Source organism: Mytilus trossulus, chromosome 13 (assembly GCF_036588685.1).
Source record: "Mytilus trossulus isolate FHL-02 chromosome 13, PNRI_Mtr1.1.1.hap1, whole genome shotgun sequence".
Classification (NCBI taxonomy): Eukaryota; Metazoa; Mollusca; class Bivalvia; order Mytilida; family Mytilidae; genus Mytilus; species Mytilus trossulus.
Window position 1 is genome coordinate 23,043,927 of NC_086385.1, and position 24,076 is coordinate 23,068,002.

General features: G+C 31.7%; 1 protein-coding gene across 1 annotated transcript in view; it reads right to left on the reverse strand.

The window, feature by feature from the left end:
• Positions 1–4,374: 4,374 nt before the first annotated feature.
• Positions 4,375–24,076, reverse strand: part of LOC134695114 (ankyrin-1-like) — a 36,439-nt gene continuing 16,737 nt past the window's right edge. Inside the window, exons 4-5 of the mRNA XM_063556307.1 lie at positions 15,251–15,524; positions 4,375–10,763 (exon numbers count right to left, since the gene is read on the reverse strand). Of these exons, the coding sequence (XP_063412377.1) occupies positions 6,832–10,763; positions 15,251–15,524 (4,206 nt within the window). The 3' untranslated portion in view covers positions 4,375–6,831. The remainder of the gene's footprint in view (positions 10,764–15,250; positions 15,525–24,076) is intronic.

Here is a 24,076-nt window from a genome sequence, read left to right on the forward strand (position 1 = left end):
TTTCTAGAAAAAGTTACCATGAACTTGAAGTATACTAGGTTCTATTTCTATCATCTGCATTTCTTGTTTTAGTATTCTTTTATTTGTCTTTGTAAATTTTAAACCTTTACAGTTAGTTCCATCTTTTTGTATTATCCTTTTGGCGTGGCTCAGAATTTATACATCACGCCGCTGTGTTATGGTAATCTATATAACCAGATGCCTCGCAAGGCACAGCTTTATACAACCTTAGAGGTTGAACCCTGAAAAGTTGAGAAAGTATGGACACAACATTCGAGCTTGATACAGCTCTGAATTATGATTGTGATCAATTTTTTGTTTACATAATATAGGTTTCTGACACAAAACCCATGTCAAGATTTTACAAATCTATTACGCAATACTATGCCATTAAAGATTTCTTCTTGAAAATTTTCAAAATTTGAAATTTGAGAAATTTTGAAGAACAAATATTGAACCCCATAAAAAGGATTCCCCTCCCCCTAACTTTTTGAATCCCCCTTTGGAGCAATTACCCCGAAAGTAGATTCCTATCCCAGCCTTTCCATTGTAGCATTTGAACCTTGTAGTACAATTTCAGAGAAATTCGTACACCTAAACACAAGTAATTGTCTGGAAACTAGAATCATGCTTGTTTTAGCCCTTTTTTGTCCTTAATTCCTGAATGGATTGGGCAATAAATCCCAAACTCAATCCCAGCCTTCCTTTTGCGATTTGGAACTTTGTGGTACAATGTCAGAGAAATCCATACACTTATACACAAGTTATTGTCCAAAAACTACAAAAATGCTTGTTATTGGCCCCTTTGTGGCCCTTAATTCCTAAACTGTTGCCACCATAACCTATAAAATGAATCCAAACCTTCTACTTCTATGTTCTATTAAACATTATGCTTCAATTTCAGAGCAATTGCAATACTTATACAAAAGTCATTATCCTGAAAGTAGAAAAATTCTTGTTTTGGGCCCTTTATGTTTTGGGCCCTTTAGGGCCTCTTAATCCGAACAGTAGGGACCATCATCCGCAAAATCAATCCCAAGCTTCCTTTTGTACAACTGAACCTTCTTATTTTAAAATTTCAAAGAGATCCATTCACGTAAACTGATGTTATTGTCCAGAAACCAATGTGTCTTCGGATGACGCAGACGGCGACGACATCATAACATTATACTATCCCGAAAACTTTTTTGCGGTCGTAAACAAACAAAATAGAGTCTCTAAAGAGCCTGTGTCGCTCACCTTGGCATATGTGAATTAAACAAAGGAAGCAGACAGTTCATGACAAAATTGTGCTTAGGTGATTGTGATGTGTTTGTACATATTCCTTTACTGAACATTCTTGCTGCTCACAATTATATCTATCTATAATGAACTTGTCCGTGTAGTTTCAGTGGAAAATGTTCGTAAAAATTTACAAACTTATGAAAATTGTTAAAAATTGATTATAAAGGACAATAACTTCTTAGGGGATCAATTGACCATATTGGTCATTTTGACATAATTTTGAGTCTTAAATTGCTGTACATTATTGCTGTTTACAGTTTATCTCCATCTATAATAATATTCAAGATAATAACACAAATCAGTAAAATTTCCTTAGAATTACCAATTTAGGGGCAGCAACCTAACAACGAGTTGTCCGATTCATATAAAAATTTCAGGACAGATAGATCTTGACCAGATAAACAATTTTAACCCAGATCAGATTTGCTCTAAATGCTTTGGTTTTTGAGTTATAAGCCAAAAACTGCATTTTACTCCTATGCTCTATGAGTTTGTTTTTTGTCCATGGATTTATGAGTTTTGAACAGCGGTATACTACTGTTGCCTTTATTTAGCTGTAGCGGCAAATGGTTGTTTTGCCCGGTCACAAAATACAATTTTTAAACTAGATAGCCTAATAATGATTCTGGCTATGTTTGGAAACATTTGGCCCAGTAGTTTCAGAGAAGAAGATGTTTGTAAAAGTTAACTAAGATTTACGAAAAATGGATAAAAATTGACTATAAAGGGCAATAACTCCTAAAGGGGTCAACTGACCATTTTGGTCCTGTTGACTTATTTGTAAATCTTACTTTGCTGAACATTTTTGCTGTTTACAGTTTATCTCTATCCATAATAATATTCAAGATAATATCCAAAAACAGCAAAATTTCCTTAAAATTACCAATTCAGGGACAGCAACCCAACAACGAGTTGTCCCATTCATCTTAAAATTTCAGGGCAGATAGATCTTGACCAGATAAACAATTTTAACCCCGTGTCAGATTTGCTCTAAATGTTTTGGTTTTTGAGTAATAACCTCCATGTTCTATTTTTAGCCGTGGCGGCCATCTTGATTGGTTGGCCGGGTAAAAAAACACAAATTTTAAACTAGATACATCAATGATGATTGTGACCAAGTTTGGTTAAATTTGGCCCAGTAGTTTCAGAGGAGAAGATTTTTGTAAAAGTTAACGGCGGACGACGGACGGCAAGTGATGAGAAAAACTCACTTGGCCTAAAAACGAGAAACGCTAGAATATGTCTGTTTATTTTGTCAAAAAAGTTGTTCTGTCAATAAAATTGTATTATACGCAACAACCACACAAATTAAAAGTAAGCTACAGTGACCTATAATTGTTAATTTCTGTGTCATTTTGGTCTCTTATGGAGAACTGTCTCGTTGGCAACCATACCATATCTTCTTTTTTATAAAGCTTTAAAACCCAGATTTGATAAAATTAAATTTTCTACATTAAGAAAATGCCTGAACCAAGACAGAAATATGACAGTTGTTCGCCATTCGTTTGATGTGTTTAAGTATTGATTTTGTCATTTGTTAAGGGACTTTTCGTTATCAAACCAAATTTGTTAAATTGTTAAACATGTATTGCAATATTTGGTCTTGAAACCAGAAATCTAAAACTGCCGAACAGATTTGGTCATATAATAGGCAGGGTTTGACTTTGTAGCAACTTGATTAAAAGTTGAATGCACCTTTTTATTGCAGATTTGTTAGAATGTATCTACTGGTAAATTCAAAACTGCAAACTCAAAATGATGAATACATGACCTTTCATGAATTTCCATGAAAAATTGTTTAAAACCACTGCACAAAAGATGACATTATCTGAAAGGACTTTTTTAAGTGGAAAGAAGTCAATAAAACTACATTAAATATTGATAAATAATTTTATTATAATTATTATTTTCTTATTATTATATCAACAAAATATATTTCTATGCATGCTTTTAATACAATGTAAACAATATGTAATCGCTCACCTTGGTGTATTTGGACATCAAACAAGGACACTCTTCAACATTATAGATTACAAGACTTATTTATCTATTTTGGAGCATTAAATTTAATCTGTTTACTTTCTCTCTATTTTCTATGATTTTTGCTAAAAAAAAACCAAAAGGGTTATAAAAAATCCTGATTTGATTAAGTTTGGCCCAGTAGTTTCAGAGTAGAAGATTATTGTAAAAGTTTAGGGATGACAGACTTCAAGTGATGAGAAAAGCTCAGTTGGTCCATTGGGCTAGGTGAGCTAACAATAAAAAAAATAATAAAAACAATATTTATAATCATTATTGTTTATTCAGAAATTATTGTGATGTCTTTATTATGCGAAAAATGTGACAGGTTTAGAATTGCAATAATTTAAACTTGCATTTTTTTTATATGAATTGAACAGGATTTTGCACAATAGTGCAAAAAATTAAAATCACATTTTAGTCCAAAATGACAAAATTGCAATAATAAGTGGAAGCATTAATTTCTGAATTTACAGTATAAATCACATAATGACATAATATGTACATTAATTTTGTTATAATTCAACTAAGGATACAACATATTTTCTGATTGGCTAAAATTGGTCTATCAAATTTTTTTCATGGTTTTCTCCTTAAAAACTGAATTAAGAAGCAAATTATAACGAATGTATCATTTACATTTTTGTTGTTTTTGAAATAGCATAAAATATGTGGTACACACTTTTAAATAACAAGCATAGAGGATTAAACTTATTCAGTGTACACCACATTTTTATGTTATTTCTTCATAGACATAAAACATGTTACAGTCATTCCTCAAATATCTGTAAGAGTTTAACTACATACTGTAGTTTGTATTGCTCAATAAATAACTTCATCAAACATAGGAGGATTAAATTTTGTTAAATGACACCTCAAATCAAATAAGAGGTCACAAAGAAAATTAATTCCTTACAGGGGTATTTCTCAAAAGCACTCATAGCAATCATGTTGAAAACTTATTTCTTACAGATACATTATATCAATAAAATATATTCTATATAAATAAATAAAATGCATAAAATAATTGTAATTTACTAATTCAAACCAAAATAATAAAAGATTGATTTTGTCATGTGTATTTCTTAAAAGCAGTCATAGCAATCATGTTGAAAATGTATTTCCAACAGATACTATATATGAATATTACAATATAAACTATATAAGAATATTACAATATAATATATATATGAATATTACACTATAAAATATATATGAATATTACAATATAAAATATATATGAATATTACAATATAAACTATATATGAATATTACAATATAAACTATACGAACTAAACAATAACAGCTGTTCTTTTGAAAATAGATTCCCTTTAGATGCATTAACTAGATTAACAAATGATAAAGCAGCAAAGAAAAGAAATGGCTCATTTCACAAAAAAATCTTATTAGAAAAAAAACAATTAGTCATGAACATTTTGGTACGTTTATAACTAAAACGTATTTTGGTATTTTTGTATATATAAAACAAACACACATTTTTGTACTTTTGTATATATAAAACAATTAACACACATTTTTTAGGTATAAAACCGAAACACATCTTTTGTGGTGAGATTTCTTGAACACATATATAGCACCTTCAATTTTTTTGTAAACATGAATTACAAAATGGTTTAAGATTTTACCCATACATAAGACACATCTTTTGTGTCGAGATTTCTTGAACACATATATAGCATCTTCAATTTGTTTGTTAAAAAGAATTACAAAGTGATTTAAGATTTTACCCATACATAAGACATGCAAGATATATAAAACAAAAATTACTTTTAACATGTAAAACACAGGGAGAACAAATCAAAGTAGACACAAAAATAAATAATGTATGTCCATTATTAAAAACTTTTAGTGTATATTTATGCATATATATATAAAGCATTAAAGATAACATTTAAATAGCTGTAAAATAAAGGATATTATACCTACATAATTCTAGATCTAAAGCTCTTCCTTATGTTATTAAATGTTATTAAATAAAAATATAAATAAGTTGAAGTTGCCACAGCCAAGTTAGCATCACTATGGCTTGAATTTAGAGGGAGAAAAATCAATTTAGTCAATAATGAGGAAGTCATAAGAAGATAATGTGCATTCCATAAAATTTGTTCACCCCTGACTAGTTATCTCTGAGTTAAGAACTAGCAAATTGTAGTTTACTCTTGATTATAGATGCACTTGGTCGGATAATTTTGAAATTTTATTGAGTCACATTTTTGTTGACATTTCTCACATCTTTTAAGAACACAGGCGCTGTATTTATGTGTTGTACAAATGAGGTTGTTGGATATTACTGAACACTTATGTCAAGTCTTGATAACTTATTTAGACAAATTGTGCTAAGTAGTTGCTACTTTCTACAGGATGGCTTTACTAAAGGATTTGTATTACTTCTTAGAAACAGCATATATATATATATATATATGAATCATAAATTCTGTCAAGATTCTCATATGAGTATGATGGAAGAAGTATAGATTTCTAGCCAAGTCAGAAAGAACACACAAGAAAGAAGTGCATACATTAAATGAAATAGTTCCTACATATAACTATACACTTACAATATTTTGGAATCAAATGATAACTGAAGCACTTGAAAAATAGAAATAAGATAAGATGGAATATCTACCCTATTGCTCAGATAAGCATGTAGTATCTGCATTATTATCTATCGAATTTCAGAATCTTATAGTGTGATCTTATGAACGATTGCAGGGAATAAAACAATTTTAGCACAAGTTAGGTAAGATAATGACTATCACTTCAAATCTTAAAGCAAAATAACTAGTATGTGAATGATTGAAATAGCAGAATATAACAAAGCTCACAACAGCGATATTAATAATTAGTGGTTTTATTCCTTGGATAGATCTAGAGTAACAGAAATGAACACAGCAAAAAAAATAATGATAAAACGATAATGGAAAAAACGAGAGCCACAACAGATTACAAGTTACATGAAGTAAACAGTAAACTAACACCACAAAACCGAACAAGAATTCTGGGGGTTAGCCATATTAGCACACAGTCTTCAAAATATATGAAAAATACATATAGAAGAGAAACATGAACCCAAGTAACACACTTACAATTTGGTTACAGTGTATGAATTTCAATCAGTTAAATATTTAACTTTTAGAATTGAAACCAACTAACAATGATTAAGACAACAACAAACCTGTCACATTGAGTAGAAACAAATGTGACCTACGACATATCTAATTTACCGGTAATTGAAAATGAGAAAGTTAATGATAAAATTACAATGTTGACGAAGTCTGGGACAGTGCTATTCATTAGAATCAACAAACTGGTTTCCTCTGTTCTATGTAATAATAATGAAAAAGAAAACCAAATCGTCACATGTATTTTAAAACTAAAGACTAACGAAACAGAATAAATAGTAGTATAAATATAAAGATTTAAAACAAATACCCAATAAAAAACTTTTCAACTTCCCTTTGAATGTTAATAAACAAGCAAACAAACTTTAGATGAAAGAACAAAGAGTTAGGAAGAAGTTTTATTTTCCTTCTTCATACATTCAGTTACAATCAACACTATATGCTGATGCCCATTATCCTTTGCAATGCTTAAGGGGGATTTCCCATCACGTCTATACATCTGTGTATTTGCTTCTTTATCTAACAGGAAATCCACTAGATCCTCATGTCCTACTTCACATGCATAAAATAACGGGGTTGTTCCATTTTCTTTTTTGATGTTAATGTTTGCCTTGTGGTCCAGAAGACAACGGACTACATCTATGTTTCCCCTAAAACAAGCATAGTGTAATGGAGAACAGCCAGCCACCACATCGAAGGCGTAATCTACTGACTTCTTTCTGACATAATCTGTGACAAATGATGGTGCATTTTTTGTTAGAATGTTAAAACAATTCTGTTTTACTTCTTCTAGTGTTGGGCAGTCTTTAGTTGTATCAGTTATAAACGTTTTGCTATGGGCACATATATTACAGTCAGCATTGTTTTTTAATAACAACTGTATGATTTCTATGTTTTCATTCCATGCGCTGAAAACTAAAGCACTACCGCCATCATATGTCTGGGCATTGGTGTCTGGTTTATGTTGCATTAATAGCTTTATTATGCTGGTGTTGTTATTGGCACATGCTGTGATTAGTGGTGTAAAGCCTTTATAACAACATAGATCAACTTTAGGATTCTTCTCCAACAGCAATTCTACTACATCAGTATGCCCATTCTGACTTGCTAATAATAAAGGACTACAGCCATCATTGTTGCATAGATCAACATTAGGATTCTTCTCTAACAGCAAATTAACAATATCTCTATGCCCATTCTGACATGCTAATAACAGAGGACTACAGCTATTTTTGTCACATAGATCAACTTTAGCATTTTTCTCCAACAGCAACTTAACTACATCAGTATGCTCAACCTGACTTGCTACTAATAAAGGACTACAACCATTATTGTTACATAGATCAACGTTATGATTCTTCTCTATCAGCAATTTTACGATTTCCAAATGTCCATTTTGACTTGCTAATAACAGAGGACTACAGCCATCATTGTTACATAGATGAACATTAGGATTCTTCTCTAACAGTAACATCACTATATTAGTATGTCCATTCTGACTTGCTAATAACAGAGGACTACGGTCCCCATAGTCACACAGATCAATGTTAGGACTCTTCACTAGCAGCAACCTTACTGTATCCGTGTGTCCTTTCTGACTTGCCATGCACAAAGGACTACAGCCATCCTTGTCACATAGATCAACGTTAGGACTCTTCTCTAGGAGCAACTTTACTGTATCAGTGTGTCCTTTCTGACTTGCTATAAACAGAGGACTACAGCCATCCTTGTCACATAAATCTACGGAAGAAATCTTCTCCAACAGCAACCGTACTATATCAGTGTGTCCGTTTTGACTTGCCATGTACAGAGGACTCCTACTATCTTTGTCACACAGATCAACGTTGGGATTCTTTTCTAACAGCAACCTTACTATATCAGTATGCCCTTTATGACTTGCCATGTACAGAGGGCTACAACAATCCTTGTTACTTAGATCAACATTAGGACTCTTTTCTAACAACAGCCTAGCTATTTCAAAATGTCCTTTCTGACTTGCTAATAAAAGAGGACTCCTGCTTTCTTTGTCACATAAATCGACATTTGGATTCTTCTCTAAAAGTAACCTTACTATTTCAGTATATCCCTGTTGACTTGCCATTAACAAAGGACTACAACCTTCACTGGAACATATATCGGTGTTAGGATTCTTTTCTAACAGCAACCTCACTATTTCAGTATGTCCATTCTCACTTGCTAAAAACAAAGGACTAAAGCCCTCATTCCCACATGAATCAACATTAGAGTTCTTCTCTAAAAGCAACTTTACTATGTCAGTGTGTCCATTATGACTTGCCCTACTCAAAGGGCTAATACCATTAATGCTACATATATTAACTTTAGAATTCCTTGCCAACAGTAACCTGACAATATCAGTATGTCCATTCTGACTTGCTAATAGCAGAGGACTTATACGATCCTTGCTACATAGATCAACATCAGAATTATTCTCCAAAAGGTACCTTACCATGTCAGTATGTCCTTTAGAACATGCTTCATACAAAGAACTTACACCATCTTTTTGACATTGATTTACATTTGGATTTTTCTCTAATAGCAACTTTACTGTATCAGTATGTCCATTCAGACTTGCGACTAACAGGGGACCATATCCTTCATTGGTACAAAGATCAATGTTCGCATTCTTCTCTAACAGCAACCTTACTATTTCAGTATATCCAGCCTGACTTGCTAATACCAGAGAACTACAGCCAACATCGTCACATAGATCAACCTTAGGATTATGCTCTAACAGTAACTTAACTATATCGGTATGTCCTACATAACATGCCTCATACAGAGGACTAATACCATTTTGATGACATAGATCAACATTAACATTCTTCTTTAATAGTAGTTTAACTATTTCTGTATGTCCATTCTGACTTGCTGCTAAAAGAGGACTTATGCCACTATCATTACATAGATCAACATTAGGAGTCCTCTCATCCCCATCAACTCTGGTGTACAAAACATCCACATCATACTGTAACTTCCACCTTACCATATCAGTATAACCATAATAACAAAACATTCCCAATGGAGTATTACCTGATCCACATGCCTTTTTCGGCAGCACTGTATCCTTGGAATTTGCTAATGTTTCTTGTTTTGATCTATCCAGTTGTTTTAAGTACTGTAATAACTCTTGTCGGAATGATGGTATTTTCATAATATTGTTAAAGAAAACAAACGTCACATTTCCTGCTGACCAGTCGTTTACAAATCTTTCTAAATATGAATTCAAATAATCATCTGGTATTTCAATAATAAAGTCTATTTGACTTTTCTTGACATCTTGTGATGTTTGCCAAGTAAAACGTTCATGTACCAAATTACAATCACCATGATCTATCAAACATTCAATCATTTTCTGACCAAAATAATGAGCAAGGAAGTCAAACAATTTATCATGTACAGTACTATAAATGCCATTGTGTTTATGTATAAAAGTACCATCTAGGGTGTCAAGTGCTTTCATCAGTTTGATCTTTGATGTACTTCTATCGATTTCACAAGCATCACATGTGTCTTCTAGTAGTCTAAAGCTTTGTTCATCTATCACTTTACACTGGAACCATTTTTCATTCAGATGATTATTAAAGAGAACACATAAGGCCAAACCACATATTTTATAGTTCCCTTCATCCCCATGCCTACTTAAATTGTCTAATTCCTTTTTATAGACTTCAAACGGATTTTTGAAAAATTCATTGATATCTCCATTTTCCCCCTTATCATATAAAGAGCATAAAAGTGGAAAGAACTCACTTTTGTGTGATAATTCATCAATATCATCTGCTCCGGTACCTATAAAAGCTTTTGCTATGCTATTTTTTTCGACAGATGTAAGACATAACTTATCTGATATTAAGTTACATTCACAGGATTTAAAAGGTGCTAATACATTAAACTTCTTATCTCTATAAACTTGTAACCTACAAGATACAATAATCTTACAATATTTGTCTGTCATAATTGTATAAATCCAAGGTAAAAGTTTTTCCCAGGTATCAATTTGTAGTTGGTTGGCAGTGAAATTTCCACATATATCATCTACAATGAAGACTGTCCTTTTCTTTCGTTGATAATAATCTCTTATGTCATATGGTTTTCTTACAGGTATTATTTCGTATCCTTCCTTCTGTAAAACTAGTGCTGTGTGTCTTGCAATAAATGATTTTCCAACTCCTGATGGACCAGTTAAAGTCAAACAACTGTTGTTCTGTAAACATTGTATGACATAATCGCTGGCTCTTGTAGACACAAACATCTTATCTTTCTCTTCCCAGTCTTCGATTTTATTTTTCATCTGATCTAGAAATATAAGTGAACATTGTTGAGTTTATAAAACAAACCAGGTGCTCCACAGGGTGCTGCTTTATACAACCACAGATGTCAAACCCTGAACAATTGGGGCAAATATCATGAGTATGGACACAACATTCAAGCTTGATACAGCTATGAATTTGGATTGTGATCCATTCATTAAAACTAAGTTATAACTAAATGTTTCTTCGAACAATGACAGCGACGACATGATAGTATTATATGACGCACCAATTTTTGGTGGTTGTATAAAAGATATTGATAACAATTAGGTATTATCATTCAAAACATAAAACTGTGAATCGTCTTTAGTAAAACTCAATAGAGATACCAAGGTCCAGTACTTCAATTTTGTATGCCATATTTTATTGTATATATATACCGTATGCATTTTGTCTAGAAAACACAACATTGATGCCTGAATCAAAAAAGTTAATAAATTGCTTCACCAGGTGCAGCAGGATACGACACCAGAGGTACAACCATAACAGTTTAGGCATAGGTTATATGATACAGGTCTAAATTTGGCTTGTTATTTAATATTTGAAACATAATACGTTTCTGACACAGAATAACTAAAATCAATCATGCCACATCTTCTTTTTTATATTGAATTGGTTATGTGATTTAAATTTATATTTATTTTTTTGCTTTTGTGCAATACACTATGCTGTTGCGAATTAATCCCTATTTATATAATTTTCTCTTTAATTTCTAAAATCTTGAGAACTAACTGAAATAGTACATTCTAAAAAAAAATAACAGGTAATCATGCACCTCAAGAAAGTACAACATGTCTTTTTACATAATTTAAAAGCAGTGTTAGAGAAGTAATTCAAACCATGTTGTGTTAGAATTACCTCCCTTACACTGCTTTTTAATCATGTTTTGTACTTAAGTAATTTTTCCCCCTGATTTGCCCATCATTCCTTAATGGTTAGAGCCATAAACCCCAAAATCAATCCCAATCTTCCTTTTGTGGTCATAAACCTTGTGTTGGCAGTGAAATTTCGAATTACTGATACTAAAGTTATTGGCTGGAAACCAAATGTCTTCAGACTATGACTACCACTACGACTACAACATGATAGCAATATTTAACTTATGTTTACCTCCTATACATTTCTAGGAATATGATTTCTTAAAAGCATCAGGGTGGAGGCGGGGCTTATTTCTATACACAATTAGTAGTGGAGTCAGTATGGAATTTACTGATCCCGTTTATATCATATTAGGTCACTTTAGGACACTCATATCAATCAATGTGTTCGTAGATAGTCGATGTGTTTATTTTCTTTTAAATTGTTCCTTTTAAAATTGTTATAAGATGATGACTGATGTACCCATATTTTGACTATTTTATTTATTATGTCTGTTTATTAAACGCATCAATGTAAATATAACGGAATTTAATGAGACTGTCATTAAAGTGAGAGGGTTAACATCTAGAAATTGACAATGAGGGTCGGTTGAAGACAAAACTTTACGACAAAAGAGATGATTTCAGCTTTCCAATTGTGAACTTTCCATTTATTAGTAGCAACATTCCAGCAGCACCTGCATACGGGGTATATATTTCCCAATAGATACGGTATATCCGTGCTTGCATTTCCTATCATGATTTTCTTGATAGAGGGTTACTGCTCACAAGGAAGCTATTAAACCAAGAGTTCCAAATGGTGAAGTTGAAATCATCTCTTCGTAAATTTTACGGACGCCATCAAGAGTTGGTTGACCGTTATGGAATAACCGTTTGACAAATGATATCGGATATGTTCCTTACGTCGTAACAACAATCCCTTTCTCTTTCATGAATTTGACCTACCGAATTAGACTATTTACCGGATTTGTAATCACATAAGCAACACGACGGGTGCCGCATGTGGAGCAGGATCTGCTTACCCTTCAGGAGCACCTGAGATCACCCCTAGTTTTTGGTGGGGTTCGTGTTGTTTATTCTTTAGTTTTCTATGTTGTCATGTGTACTATTGTTTTTCTGTTTGTCTTTTTCATATTTAGCCATGGCGTTGTCTAGTTTGTTTTAGATTTATGAGTTTGACTGTCCCTTTGGTATCTTTCGTCCCTCTTTTAGCGCTACAGAACCAGGTTTAATCCACCGTTTTCTACATTTGAAAATGCCTGTACCAAGTCAGGAATATGACAGTTCTTGTCCATTCCTTTTTGATGCGTTTTGTTATTTGATTTTGCCATATGATTATGGATTTTCTGAATTGGTTTTCCTTTAAGTTCACTATTTTTGTGATTTAACTTTTTATACACTATGTAATTAATAATGTTTTGTTGTTGTATAAAAAGGTTAAATTATTAAGTAACTAAATAATAACTTGTATCACATTTTGTCACCTTAGGAATTTTCATTACTCACAAAATCTTATCTTATGTTCATGGTTGAATGGTGACCTATAATCAATTACAAGATTGTTTTTGATTGAAAATTGTCTTATTGGCTATCATATCTGAGAAAAATAAGGCAAAATCGTGCAATCTGAGTATTTCCCCCGACTCTTTCTGACTTTGAAAATTATTTTTTAGCTATTTTTCTCCACAAAATTCTGATCTCAGAGCAAAAAAATAGATTCATTATAATTTAAGACTTTTATGTTATATGAACTGATTATGTAGGATAAAGCAAAAATCTTAATTCTCATAATCATTAATACTGGATCTGTCTGTCTGTTCTCGCCTTGTGCTTAGACTTTGGTGATTTTTTTATGACTGATTTAAATATAGTGACTGTGCAGTATTATACTTTAAGTGCTTTAAGTACTATAGTACTGCTTAAAGCGACACTAGGGACCATCTTGGTATAAATGATTCTTTTATTGTTGAAGAACCCTCCAGCAACTTTGACCATTGATCATTAGTATTTTTTCTATGCATTGACTTTGTGTGTGATTAGGTTTTGTGCACATTTACTCCATATTCCTTTATCTTCTGTTAAAGGGTCTGAACATGACTTAATGCAGCTTTAACCATTCAATGTTAAAGTTCATATGGCAATACATTATTTTTGTTTTAATTATTTGATATTGGGAAATTGGTGACCTTACTTTAATTTAAACCATGTCAGCTTTCTATTTTTATCTACAAAACTAGAGGCTCCACCTTGGTCTATGTGAATATTAAACAAAGGACACAGACAAAATTGTGTTTCGGTGATGGGGAAATGTTTGTAGATCTTACTTTTCTAAACATTCTTGCTGCTTACAATTATCTCAAAATTGTTGAAAATTGACTAAAAAGGGCAATAACTCCTTAGAGGGTCAATTGATCATTTAGGTAATGTTGACTTATTTTTAGGTCCTACTTTGCTGTACATTATTGCTGTTTACATTTTATCTCTATCTATAGTAATATTCAAGATAATAACCAAAAAGAGCAAAGTTTCATAAAAATTACCAATTCAGGGGCAGTAATTTTACAAACTTTAGTCTGATTAATCTGAGAATTTCAGGGCAGATAGATCATGACCTGATAAACACATTTTAACCACATGTCAGATTTGTTCTAAATGCTTTGGTTTTTGAATTATAAGCCAAAAACTGCATTTTACCCCTATGTTCTATTTGTAGCTGTGGCTGCCATCTTGGTTGGTATGTCAGGTCACCCCAATGATGATTGTGGCCAAGTTTGGTTTAATTTGTCCCAGTAGTTTCAGAGGAGAAGATTTTTCTAAAAGTATACAGACGACGACGAAGCCAAGTGATGACCCTTTGGGCCAGGTGAGCTAAAAAGCCAGTTTTGTATTCTTTGATATCAAGTTCAATTCTCATTCAGAAACAACTATTTTTTTCTGTGTCTTGTCATTTTCTTGTAGCATCATCTATTCTTAAAATATTCTCTTGCACAATATCTGGACATGGGTGGGTATATATGCGACATTGCAAAACCACACGTTTACAAATGAAAATCAACACTCAGACTATATATAGTTATAGGTAGGACAATAAATGAACAAAAGACAAACCCCAGACACAGAAGTACAAACAATAGACCATCAACTCTGAAAACTAAAAGTAAAATAGAAACATGGATCACGAATAACATGCAAGGGCAACACAAAAGAGTAACGAGAAAGTTGCTTCTTGCTAGAAACTTTCTGTGAAAACAATTTAACATTGGCAATTTTTGTTCTTCTAAATTTCTAACATGAGGCATTTGCCTAAATGTAGTTACAGCCCTGCTTTGACTATTAACATTCTTTCTTTGCACATGTATTCTAATGAATTTCGCCATGCAACATAATATCCAAGATGAAATTGTTGGATTATAACAGTAAAAATTTCCTTTAATTGTCAGTGATCGTGAATCTATGATGTTATAGTGACATGTGGCTCTTGCTTAACTGAGTCAATCATAGAACGAAAATTCGTGTCCTTCATGGAATCGAGGAATAAAGAGTAAATCTCTATCTTGGCTTTAGTGTGCAACAGGTAACTTCATACGCAGCTTACCTCTAATATTCTTAGGAATAGGATCATTCTGGGAAGTCTTTATCTTTTCTATTTCTTTTGTCACAACTGCATGATTTTCTTGAAGTAATTCACGGGATTTTATGATTTCAGTATGAGACAGCTTCAGACTTTCAAATGATTCTTTTAGCTCACGGATTTCATTATTTGAATGTTTGATGTCCATCATTATTTCTTGTTTGGTTGAATCTAAAGGTTTGGTTTTCATATCATCACACTCCTGCTTCATTTGTTCACCACCAAATCTTTCAATGGCCTGTAAAATTTATACTGATAATTTTACTTTAATTTCATACGAGTACACTTATATATACTTTTAACCATTCTTGATGACTTTAACTTATATAATTGTTTTAGTAAGTAATAGCAAACAAAAGAACTATATATGATAATTGAACATACTTAGATACAATAACTGCCATTTTATTTTTACTAGATACATTTTGCTCATTTTGGAGATTCTGTATATTGTCAAGTTATCTGAATTCCAATAGGGACTTACTGTGCATCACTTACCAGTCAAGGATATATACTTAAATAATTTATTAGAGAAAATAACATACATGTTGTTATCCAATGACTGCGTATTGCAGACCATTATGAATTTGTGATAATAATTGTATAAATAAAATTGAATTATATTTTTTTTAAATTGTGCAATATAGAGACAGTGTTTTATACCAATATGTATACACTAATTGATAAATGGTAGTTCTATATTTGCATGTGCCTTACAATGATTAAAACCTTTCTGAGTTTAAGTAATCTAATTTTTTAATATTTATGTCATGTTATTTCATTCGAATTCTCAGCAAGCTAAAATAAAAGTGGATTTACTAGACTCAGTAAGATCATTGTTCATAGTTAGGCACATGAACTTGGCCCAGTAGTTTCAGTGGAAAATGTTAATAAAAATTTACAAATTTTATGAAAATTGTTAAAAAATTGACTATAAAGGACAATAACTCCTTAAATGGTCAATTGATCATTTCAGTCATGTTGACCTATTTGTAAATCTTACTTTGCTGAACATTATTGCTGTTTACAGTTTATCTTTATCTATAATAATATTCAAGATAATAACCAAAAACAGCAAAATTTCCTTAAAATTACCAGTTCAGGGGCAGCAACCCAACAACAGGTTGTCAGATTCATCTGAAAATTACAGGGCAGATAGATTTTGACCTGATCAACAATCTTACTCTGTCAGATTTGATTTAAATGCTTTGGTTTTTGAGTTATAAGCCAAAAACGGAATTTTACCCCCCATGTTCTATTTTTAGCTGTGGTGGCCATCTTGGTTGTTTGACAGGGTCACACTACACACTTTTACAACAAGATACCCAAATGATGATTGTGGCCAAGTTTGGTTTAATTTGGCTAGGTAGTATCAGAGGAGAAATTTCTTGTAAAAGATTACTAAGATTTACGAAAAATTGTTAAAAATTGACTATAAAGGGCAATACCTCCTAAAGGGGTCAACTGATAATTTCAGTCATGTTGACTTATTTGTAAATCTTACTTTGTTGAACATTATTGCTGTTTACAGTTTTAATCTATCTATAATAATATTCAAGATAATAACTAAAAACAGCAAAATTTCCACAAAATTATTAATTCAGGGGCAGCAACCCAACAACGGGTTGTCCGATTCATCTGAAAATTTCAGGGCAGATAGATTTTACCTGATAAACATTTTTACTTTTTTTAAAATTTGCTCTAAATGCTTTGGTTTTTGAGTTATAAGCCAAAAACTGCATTTTACCCCTATGTTCTATTTGTAGCTGTGGCGGCCATCTTGGTTTGTTGGCCAGGTCACACCACACAATTTTTAAACTAAATACCCCAATGATAGTTGTGGGGCAAAGTTTGGTTTAATTTGGCCCAGTTGTTTCAGAGGAGAAGATTTTTGTAAAAGATTACTAAGATTTACGAAAAATGGTTAAAAATTTACTATAAAGGGCAATAACTCCTAAAGGGGTCAACTGACAATCTCGGTCATGTTGACCTATTTGTAAATCTTACTTTGCTGAACATTATTGCTGTTCACAGTTTATCTCTATCTATAATAATATTCAAGATAATAACCAAAAACAGCAAAAATTCCTTAAAATTACCAGTTCAGGGGCATTTTCACAACAACGGGTTTTCAGATTCATTTGAAAATTTCAGGGCAGATAGATTTTGACCTGATCAACAATTTTGCTTTGTCAGATTTGCTTTAAATGCTTTGGTTTTTGAGTTATAAGCCAAAAACGGAATTTTACCCCTATGTTCTATTTTTAGCCGTGGCAGCCATCTTGGTTGTTTGACAGGGTCACGCCACACATTTTTACAACTAGATACGCAAATGATGATTGTGGCCAAGTTTGGTTTAATTTGGCTAGGAAGTATCAGAGGAGAAGTTTTTTGTAAAAGATAACTAAGATTCACGAAAAATTGTTAAAAATTGACTATTAAGGGCAATACCTCCTAAAGGGGTCAACTGACAATTTCAGTCATGTTGACTTATTTGTAAATCTAACTTTGTTGAACATTATTGCTGCTTACAGTTTTTCTCTATCTATAATAATATTCAAGATAATAACTAAAAACAGCAAAATTTCCACAAAATTACTAATTGAGGGGCAGCAACCAAACAACGGGTTGTCCGATTCATCTGAAAATTTCAGGGCAGATAGATTTTGACCTGATAAACAATTTTACTTCTAAATGCTTTGGTTTTTGAGTTATAAGCCAAAAACTGCATTTTACCCCTATGTTCTATTTTTAGCTGTGGCGGCCATATTGGTTGGTTGGCCGGGTCACTGGACACAATTTTCAAACTAGATACCCTAATAACGATTTTGGCAATGTTTGGTTAAATTTGGCCCAGCAGTTTCAGGAGAAGATTTTTGTAAAAGTTAACGACGCCGGACGCCAAGTGATGAGAAAAGCTCACTTGGACCTTCGGGCCAGGTGAGCTAAAAACAGCAAAATATCCTTAAAATTACAAATTCAGGGGCAGCAACCCAACAAAGGGTTGTCCTATTCGTATGAAAATTTCAGGGCAGATAGGTCTTGACCTGATAAACAATTATACCCCATGTCAGATTTGCTCTAAATGCTTTGTATTTTGAGTTATAAGCCAAAAACTGCATTTTACCCTTATGTTCTATTTTTAGTTGTGGCAGCCATCTTGATAGGTTGACCGGGTTACGCCACACATTTTTTAAACTAGATACCTCAATAATGATTGTGGCCAAGTTTGGTTGAATTTGGCCGAGTAGTTTCAGAGGAGAAGATTTTTGTAAAAGCTAACAACGACGGACGACGACGCCCAACGCCAACTGATGGGAAAAGCTCACTTGGCCCTTCAGGCCAGGTGAGCAAAAAACTAAGCTAGAAAGGGTCCCACAAGGACTAGCGTAAAACAATTTAAACAGAAAAAACATATTGGGACTTAATAAAACGTATGTAGTACGTAATTAAATCAAAACAAATTTGCAATAAAGATCTTCGCTTCAAATGGTAATTTTTGAAACCTCAAGAAGAGATTTTATATGAATTGATAGGGTTAAATATACTTACCATGAAATTACATTTATATTATATAGAATATGTTTGCTTTCACAACATGTTCTCATTGCAATCAACTAGGTGATTAAAAATTACATCCATGAGATGTACTCACCTACGTCATAGTTCACCTGTGTAACATACACTAGCTTTAGTTTTAATTTGTAGTTTAATTGAATAATTTCAATTAAGTGAACAAAAAACTGAATTTATTCCAGGGGTGGTGGTGGATTGTGGTAAGTATATTTAACCCTATAAATTCATATAAAATCTCTTCTTGAGATTTCAAAAATTACCATTTTATATGAATTTGGTTAAATATACTTACCATGAAATTACATTTATATTATATAGAATATTTACTGATTAACAAGCAGTATTTCATTTGGTGGAGGATAAATTCTCTCACACACATACAATTTCAACATATGAAAAATTATGTGAAACTTTTTAAAAAGTAACTCCATTAAATTTTGTAAATACGGATATTAGTAAAAACCGAAATTACTGAATTTATTATACAATGAAGCTATGCTGCATAACTATATGTATTAATGGCAAACTTTGCAGATTGTATAAATACAAGTATGCAAAATTAATAGACTTTATGTAGAGTTGTCTCAATGGCACTCACATGTATATATATTTATTTCTATTCCGTTATATTTGGAATTTCCCTATTCTATTTCTATCTTTAGACTTGTGGTATAAGTTTGGCTAGTATGTACATCAGAAGTGGTCTGATGTTACTGTTGTTTTCTGCACGAATATTTTGAGGGCGGTAGTACGCGGGTGGGGTTTTATAGGCATATATAAGTCCTGATTACGTTTGATTATTATCGATGTGCTCGAGTAACTCAAATTGATAGACGAAGTTAACATTAAGCTCTGCATAATATATTACAGTTATGTTTGTATTGATATGTATTTAGAGGACATTGTGAATGGATATAGATGGAATTGTGGTATATTTTTGTAATTTGTAAAATGTTTACAAGATATTCAATGTGGTTTCGCTGAGAAAATAAGAAAGTTACTGCGAGCAAACAAACATAAATTATGACTTGTCTCTTATTTATCCATCTATTTAGTATAGAAATGTTTTAAATTCAGACGAATTCATGAGGGAGAATTTAAATACCCCATCTTTCTATATCTGATGAATAAATAATCTGCAGGTCAGTATAGAAATAATTATATTTAAGCTCCTTCATTATGAGCTAAATGTGTTGTAATATTTGTGCAACAGTAAATATGCATTTATTTCTGAATAGGTTGTTCTTGTTGCTTGTACAAATCGACAAGAACTAATCCAACCTTAATTTCATTACTTTCCACTTTGAAACTTAAGTTTATTTGGAAACATTATTACCTTTCTTTAACTTTCCATTGTTTTCTCTATATTAATATTATAACAGCTGATAATATATGATTGCTGTCGTCTTTTGATAACCTGATCAATATCACATCTTTCGAAATAAATTCTTTTCTACTTAATTAAAGAATTATAATCAATTAAAATATACTTTGTAAAAAGGTGTCCTTAATACAATCAAAGTTAATTAAAGACTCAAACCAAAGTTGTTTCATGATTATGCTAAACCTGGATTAATCTTTAAACTTTTTTAAAGTTATAGTCCCTGAGAATTTGCTTCTCTGCTAGATATACTACTTTTAATATTTTATAGATTTAGAATAAAATATTTTCATCAAGAGAAGTCTTGTACTATTGTATAATGACAATTCTCTAAACTGACTAAATTTTAAAAATCTGATAAAATTTCTATGAGTTGTAGAACCTTTGAATACAAAGTCTACCATTTCTACCATGAACAATATTTTTGTTTTGTATTAGACTACTCAAGTGTAAAAATACAGAAATGGACACATCAGTGGAAAAGTTTCAGTATACATGTTTCCATTGATATACTGCTTCCACAGAACATTTGGATGTTGAGCTGAATTAAAGCCATGATTGTTGTCCTTATAAATCCAAAAAGAATGCTTACAGATGATTTTCTCCAGCTATGAAAAATCTGTCTAAATAAAATGTTTTGATATTTCTAATTAACATTTCACAACGGTTAACTTTCTAGAATATCTTGCCATGTACAGTTCCAAATTTAAAGAAACAAAAATTTGACATAATGAACAACTCTTGTATGTTGCTCTTGACAATTATTTATATTAATTTCAGAAATTATTTCGCTATAAGAAATACTAAAATGCAACTTGTCAAATATAGCTCTTGTTTGGCAATATGGAAAACACTAACTTGCAGTATCCTTAAGTGTTCTTAGTTATTTCAGAAATGGTTTAACTATCAAAAATGCTCATTTTATTTCTGTCTTGGTTCACCTCATCTGAATCCTATATATTCTGATATGATTCAATATATATCAACCAAACAGCTTTTGGTAGTATTTTGTGACTTCAACCCAGTCATTTGGTTAACTTAGTCACTCAGAAGAATTTGCATTTGTCCCCAGATTTGGCAAAAACAAAATTCAAATGTGATTTAAATAATCACATCTTTCAAAACAATATTGAATCAAAATTCAAAGTAATTGTTTAAAATAAACACATTTCAATTTTGAGTAGCATATTCTTGCATAAGATACCAACTCTATGCTATATATTTATATTATTCTGGCTGGTAATATGGAAATTGAAAAGTGAATAATTACCATCAATTCCGAGGTTAAAATCACATGCATTCTGAAAACCTTCCTGCATGTAGATAATACACAACTTGACTTTGACCAGACTAGATTTTTGTAAATATATGCTTATAATGAGCAAAAATAAAAATAAACAGTGACATTTTAATATTTAGGTATAATATTAAGAAAATGTCTCGCATTTGATTTGATATCATCATGGAATTATCATTCTATATTTTACTTCCATGTACTATTCTTAGACTATTGAAAGCTATTTGCTAACTATTAATCAGTCTTTTAAATAAATTACTTTTCCTACATTTTGCTGTTAGATTAACTGCTTCTACACTGGTGCTAAAATTTGAGAACCAATTGAAATGTATATATATTATATGTTTACATTGGTACATCATGTGTTACTCCAAAAAAACCAACTCTTCTTTTTTTCTGCATCTTGTAAAGACTGACTAAATAAAAGGTTTATATAAAGAGCTGTATAATAGATAGTTTCAAATCTTGAGAACTACTTCAATTTCCTAGACCATGTCTAGCATTTTAAATAAATCCTGCATCCACAATGCTTTAAATCTTATTTATTTATTTACCGATATTTTACTAATTTTTTTTTTTTTTTTTTACAAGATCTAAATTAATGATAATCTTGTTTCTTTAAATCAGCATATTTGAGTCCTCTATACTTCAGAATTCTGAATCAATATTTAACTCTAGGAAAAACAATGTGTAGCCGTTGCATAAACTGTTGGGTTCTACCAATCTCACATTAAGAATAAAACAGACCCAATGAATGAATCCTTATAGCAGAAACTTGCCCATCTGTTGGCATTGCTTAGAAAACTTCAGATGTAAATTAAGGCATAATTTTCTATCTTTAAAAGAGCATCCAAACTCCTTTTGCTTTCATGATTGGGAGATATATGTATAATTTGACAGTGATTCCCATATAGTGAGGGTAAGATAGTCTCTTAAGTCTTACGTTATCACCTCTTTTTTGTGTACTCAAAACAAAACAGAATTAGTACATATTATATTAAATGCATTGGCAATGTACACTCTGAATTATGTAATCAATATATAAGCCATTACCTTGAATGAGTCTTTGTGAAATGCATCATGGCATCCCCTAAACTCTTTATTCAATAGACAATCTAATGTTTACATAAAAACATATAAAAGCCTTTGTTTCCTTACTGCCGACAAACACAAACACAAACAATTGGTTATAGCAGTTCATACTTATAATATTCATGTTCTTCTTGTCATAAGTAAACTGACCATGAAATTTAATATTAGTAAAAAGAGTTGTCACAAGCTATCAACTGTATTTAGAACAGTGCTTCATTCTTATTGTCTCCATGTCTGTTAGAGCATTGGAGAATTATTTATCAGTAAAAAAATAATTAAATATTTACAGCAATTTGCTGTTCTGGAAAAATATTTCAGGCTTCTAAGAATTACTGTCCTGATTTAAACTGGACATATTTAAAAGAAGTATGTATTAGTATGCTTAAACTGCAATCACATTTTTATTGTACTAGATAACAATGTATTATTTTAGTGTCTTTAATATCTGCCTTGACTATTCCCAGACACTTGTTCAATATTTTATCAATATGAGCAAATATGTTAAATGACTAAACTGTTGGTTCATCACAAAAAACAATGTGCAACCAAATATTAGCTATGCTTGTGTTGTTTTAAAATATAATAAAAGTAGACATAATGTTCCCTGGGTGGAAGGATGTCTACAAAAGTCAGATAGACCTGGACTTAAATTCACTAGTCTGATTCTAATTTATTTTATTTGCAACAATCATCCACGTGCAATTTTATGCTCCATAAATATCAATGTGCAATCAATAAATAGTTATGATTTAATTTTATGTAAATATCAAATCTGTATTTTATTAGAATGAATGCAACTTAAAGATTCTAAATCATGCATGTTGTTCTAGTTCCTGTTTCCTGTATGAAACATGTCAACATTAGTCAAATAGACTTGGGCAAAATCCCTATTCTATTTTAATTCTATAGTGATCCATTGAGCACGTTTTATTTTCAATAAATATGGTTTATGTTCCCTGAATGGAAGGTTAACCAACATCATCAGTTGTGGGCAAAATCCCTATTGTAATTGTGATGTATTTATCAACTGTTAAAACATTATCACTGTTGGTCTACGCTCCCTGTATGGAACGTTTTCCAAATAAAACAATCAGAAATGGGCAGATTCCCTTTTCTGATTGAAATTTATTGAACCAATTGAGGTTCTAGTCACAACAGTGGTATACGCTCCCATACGGACATTATCCACATTAAAATAATCAGATCTGGTCGAAATACCTATTCTGATTTAATAGTTATGTGTTTACACAGTCTCGTGTACAAGGTGTACACGTAACAGACTGCAAATTGTAAACAATCGAACCAATTGAGGTTCTAGTGACAATAGTGGTATACGCTCCCATACGGACGTTTTCCACATGAAAAACAATCAGATCTGGTCAAAATACCTATTCTGATTTTAATACAGTGATGTGTTTACACAATCTCGTGTACAGACTGCAAA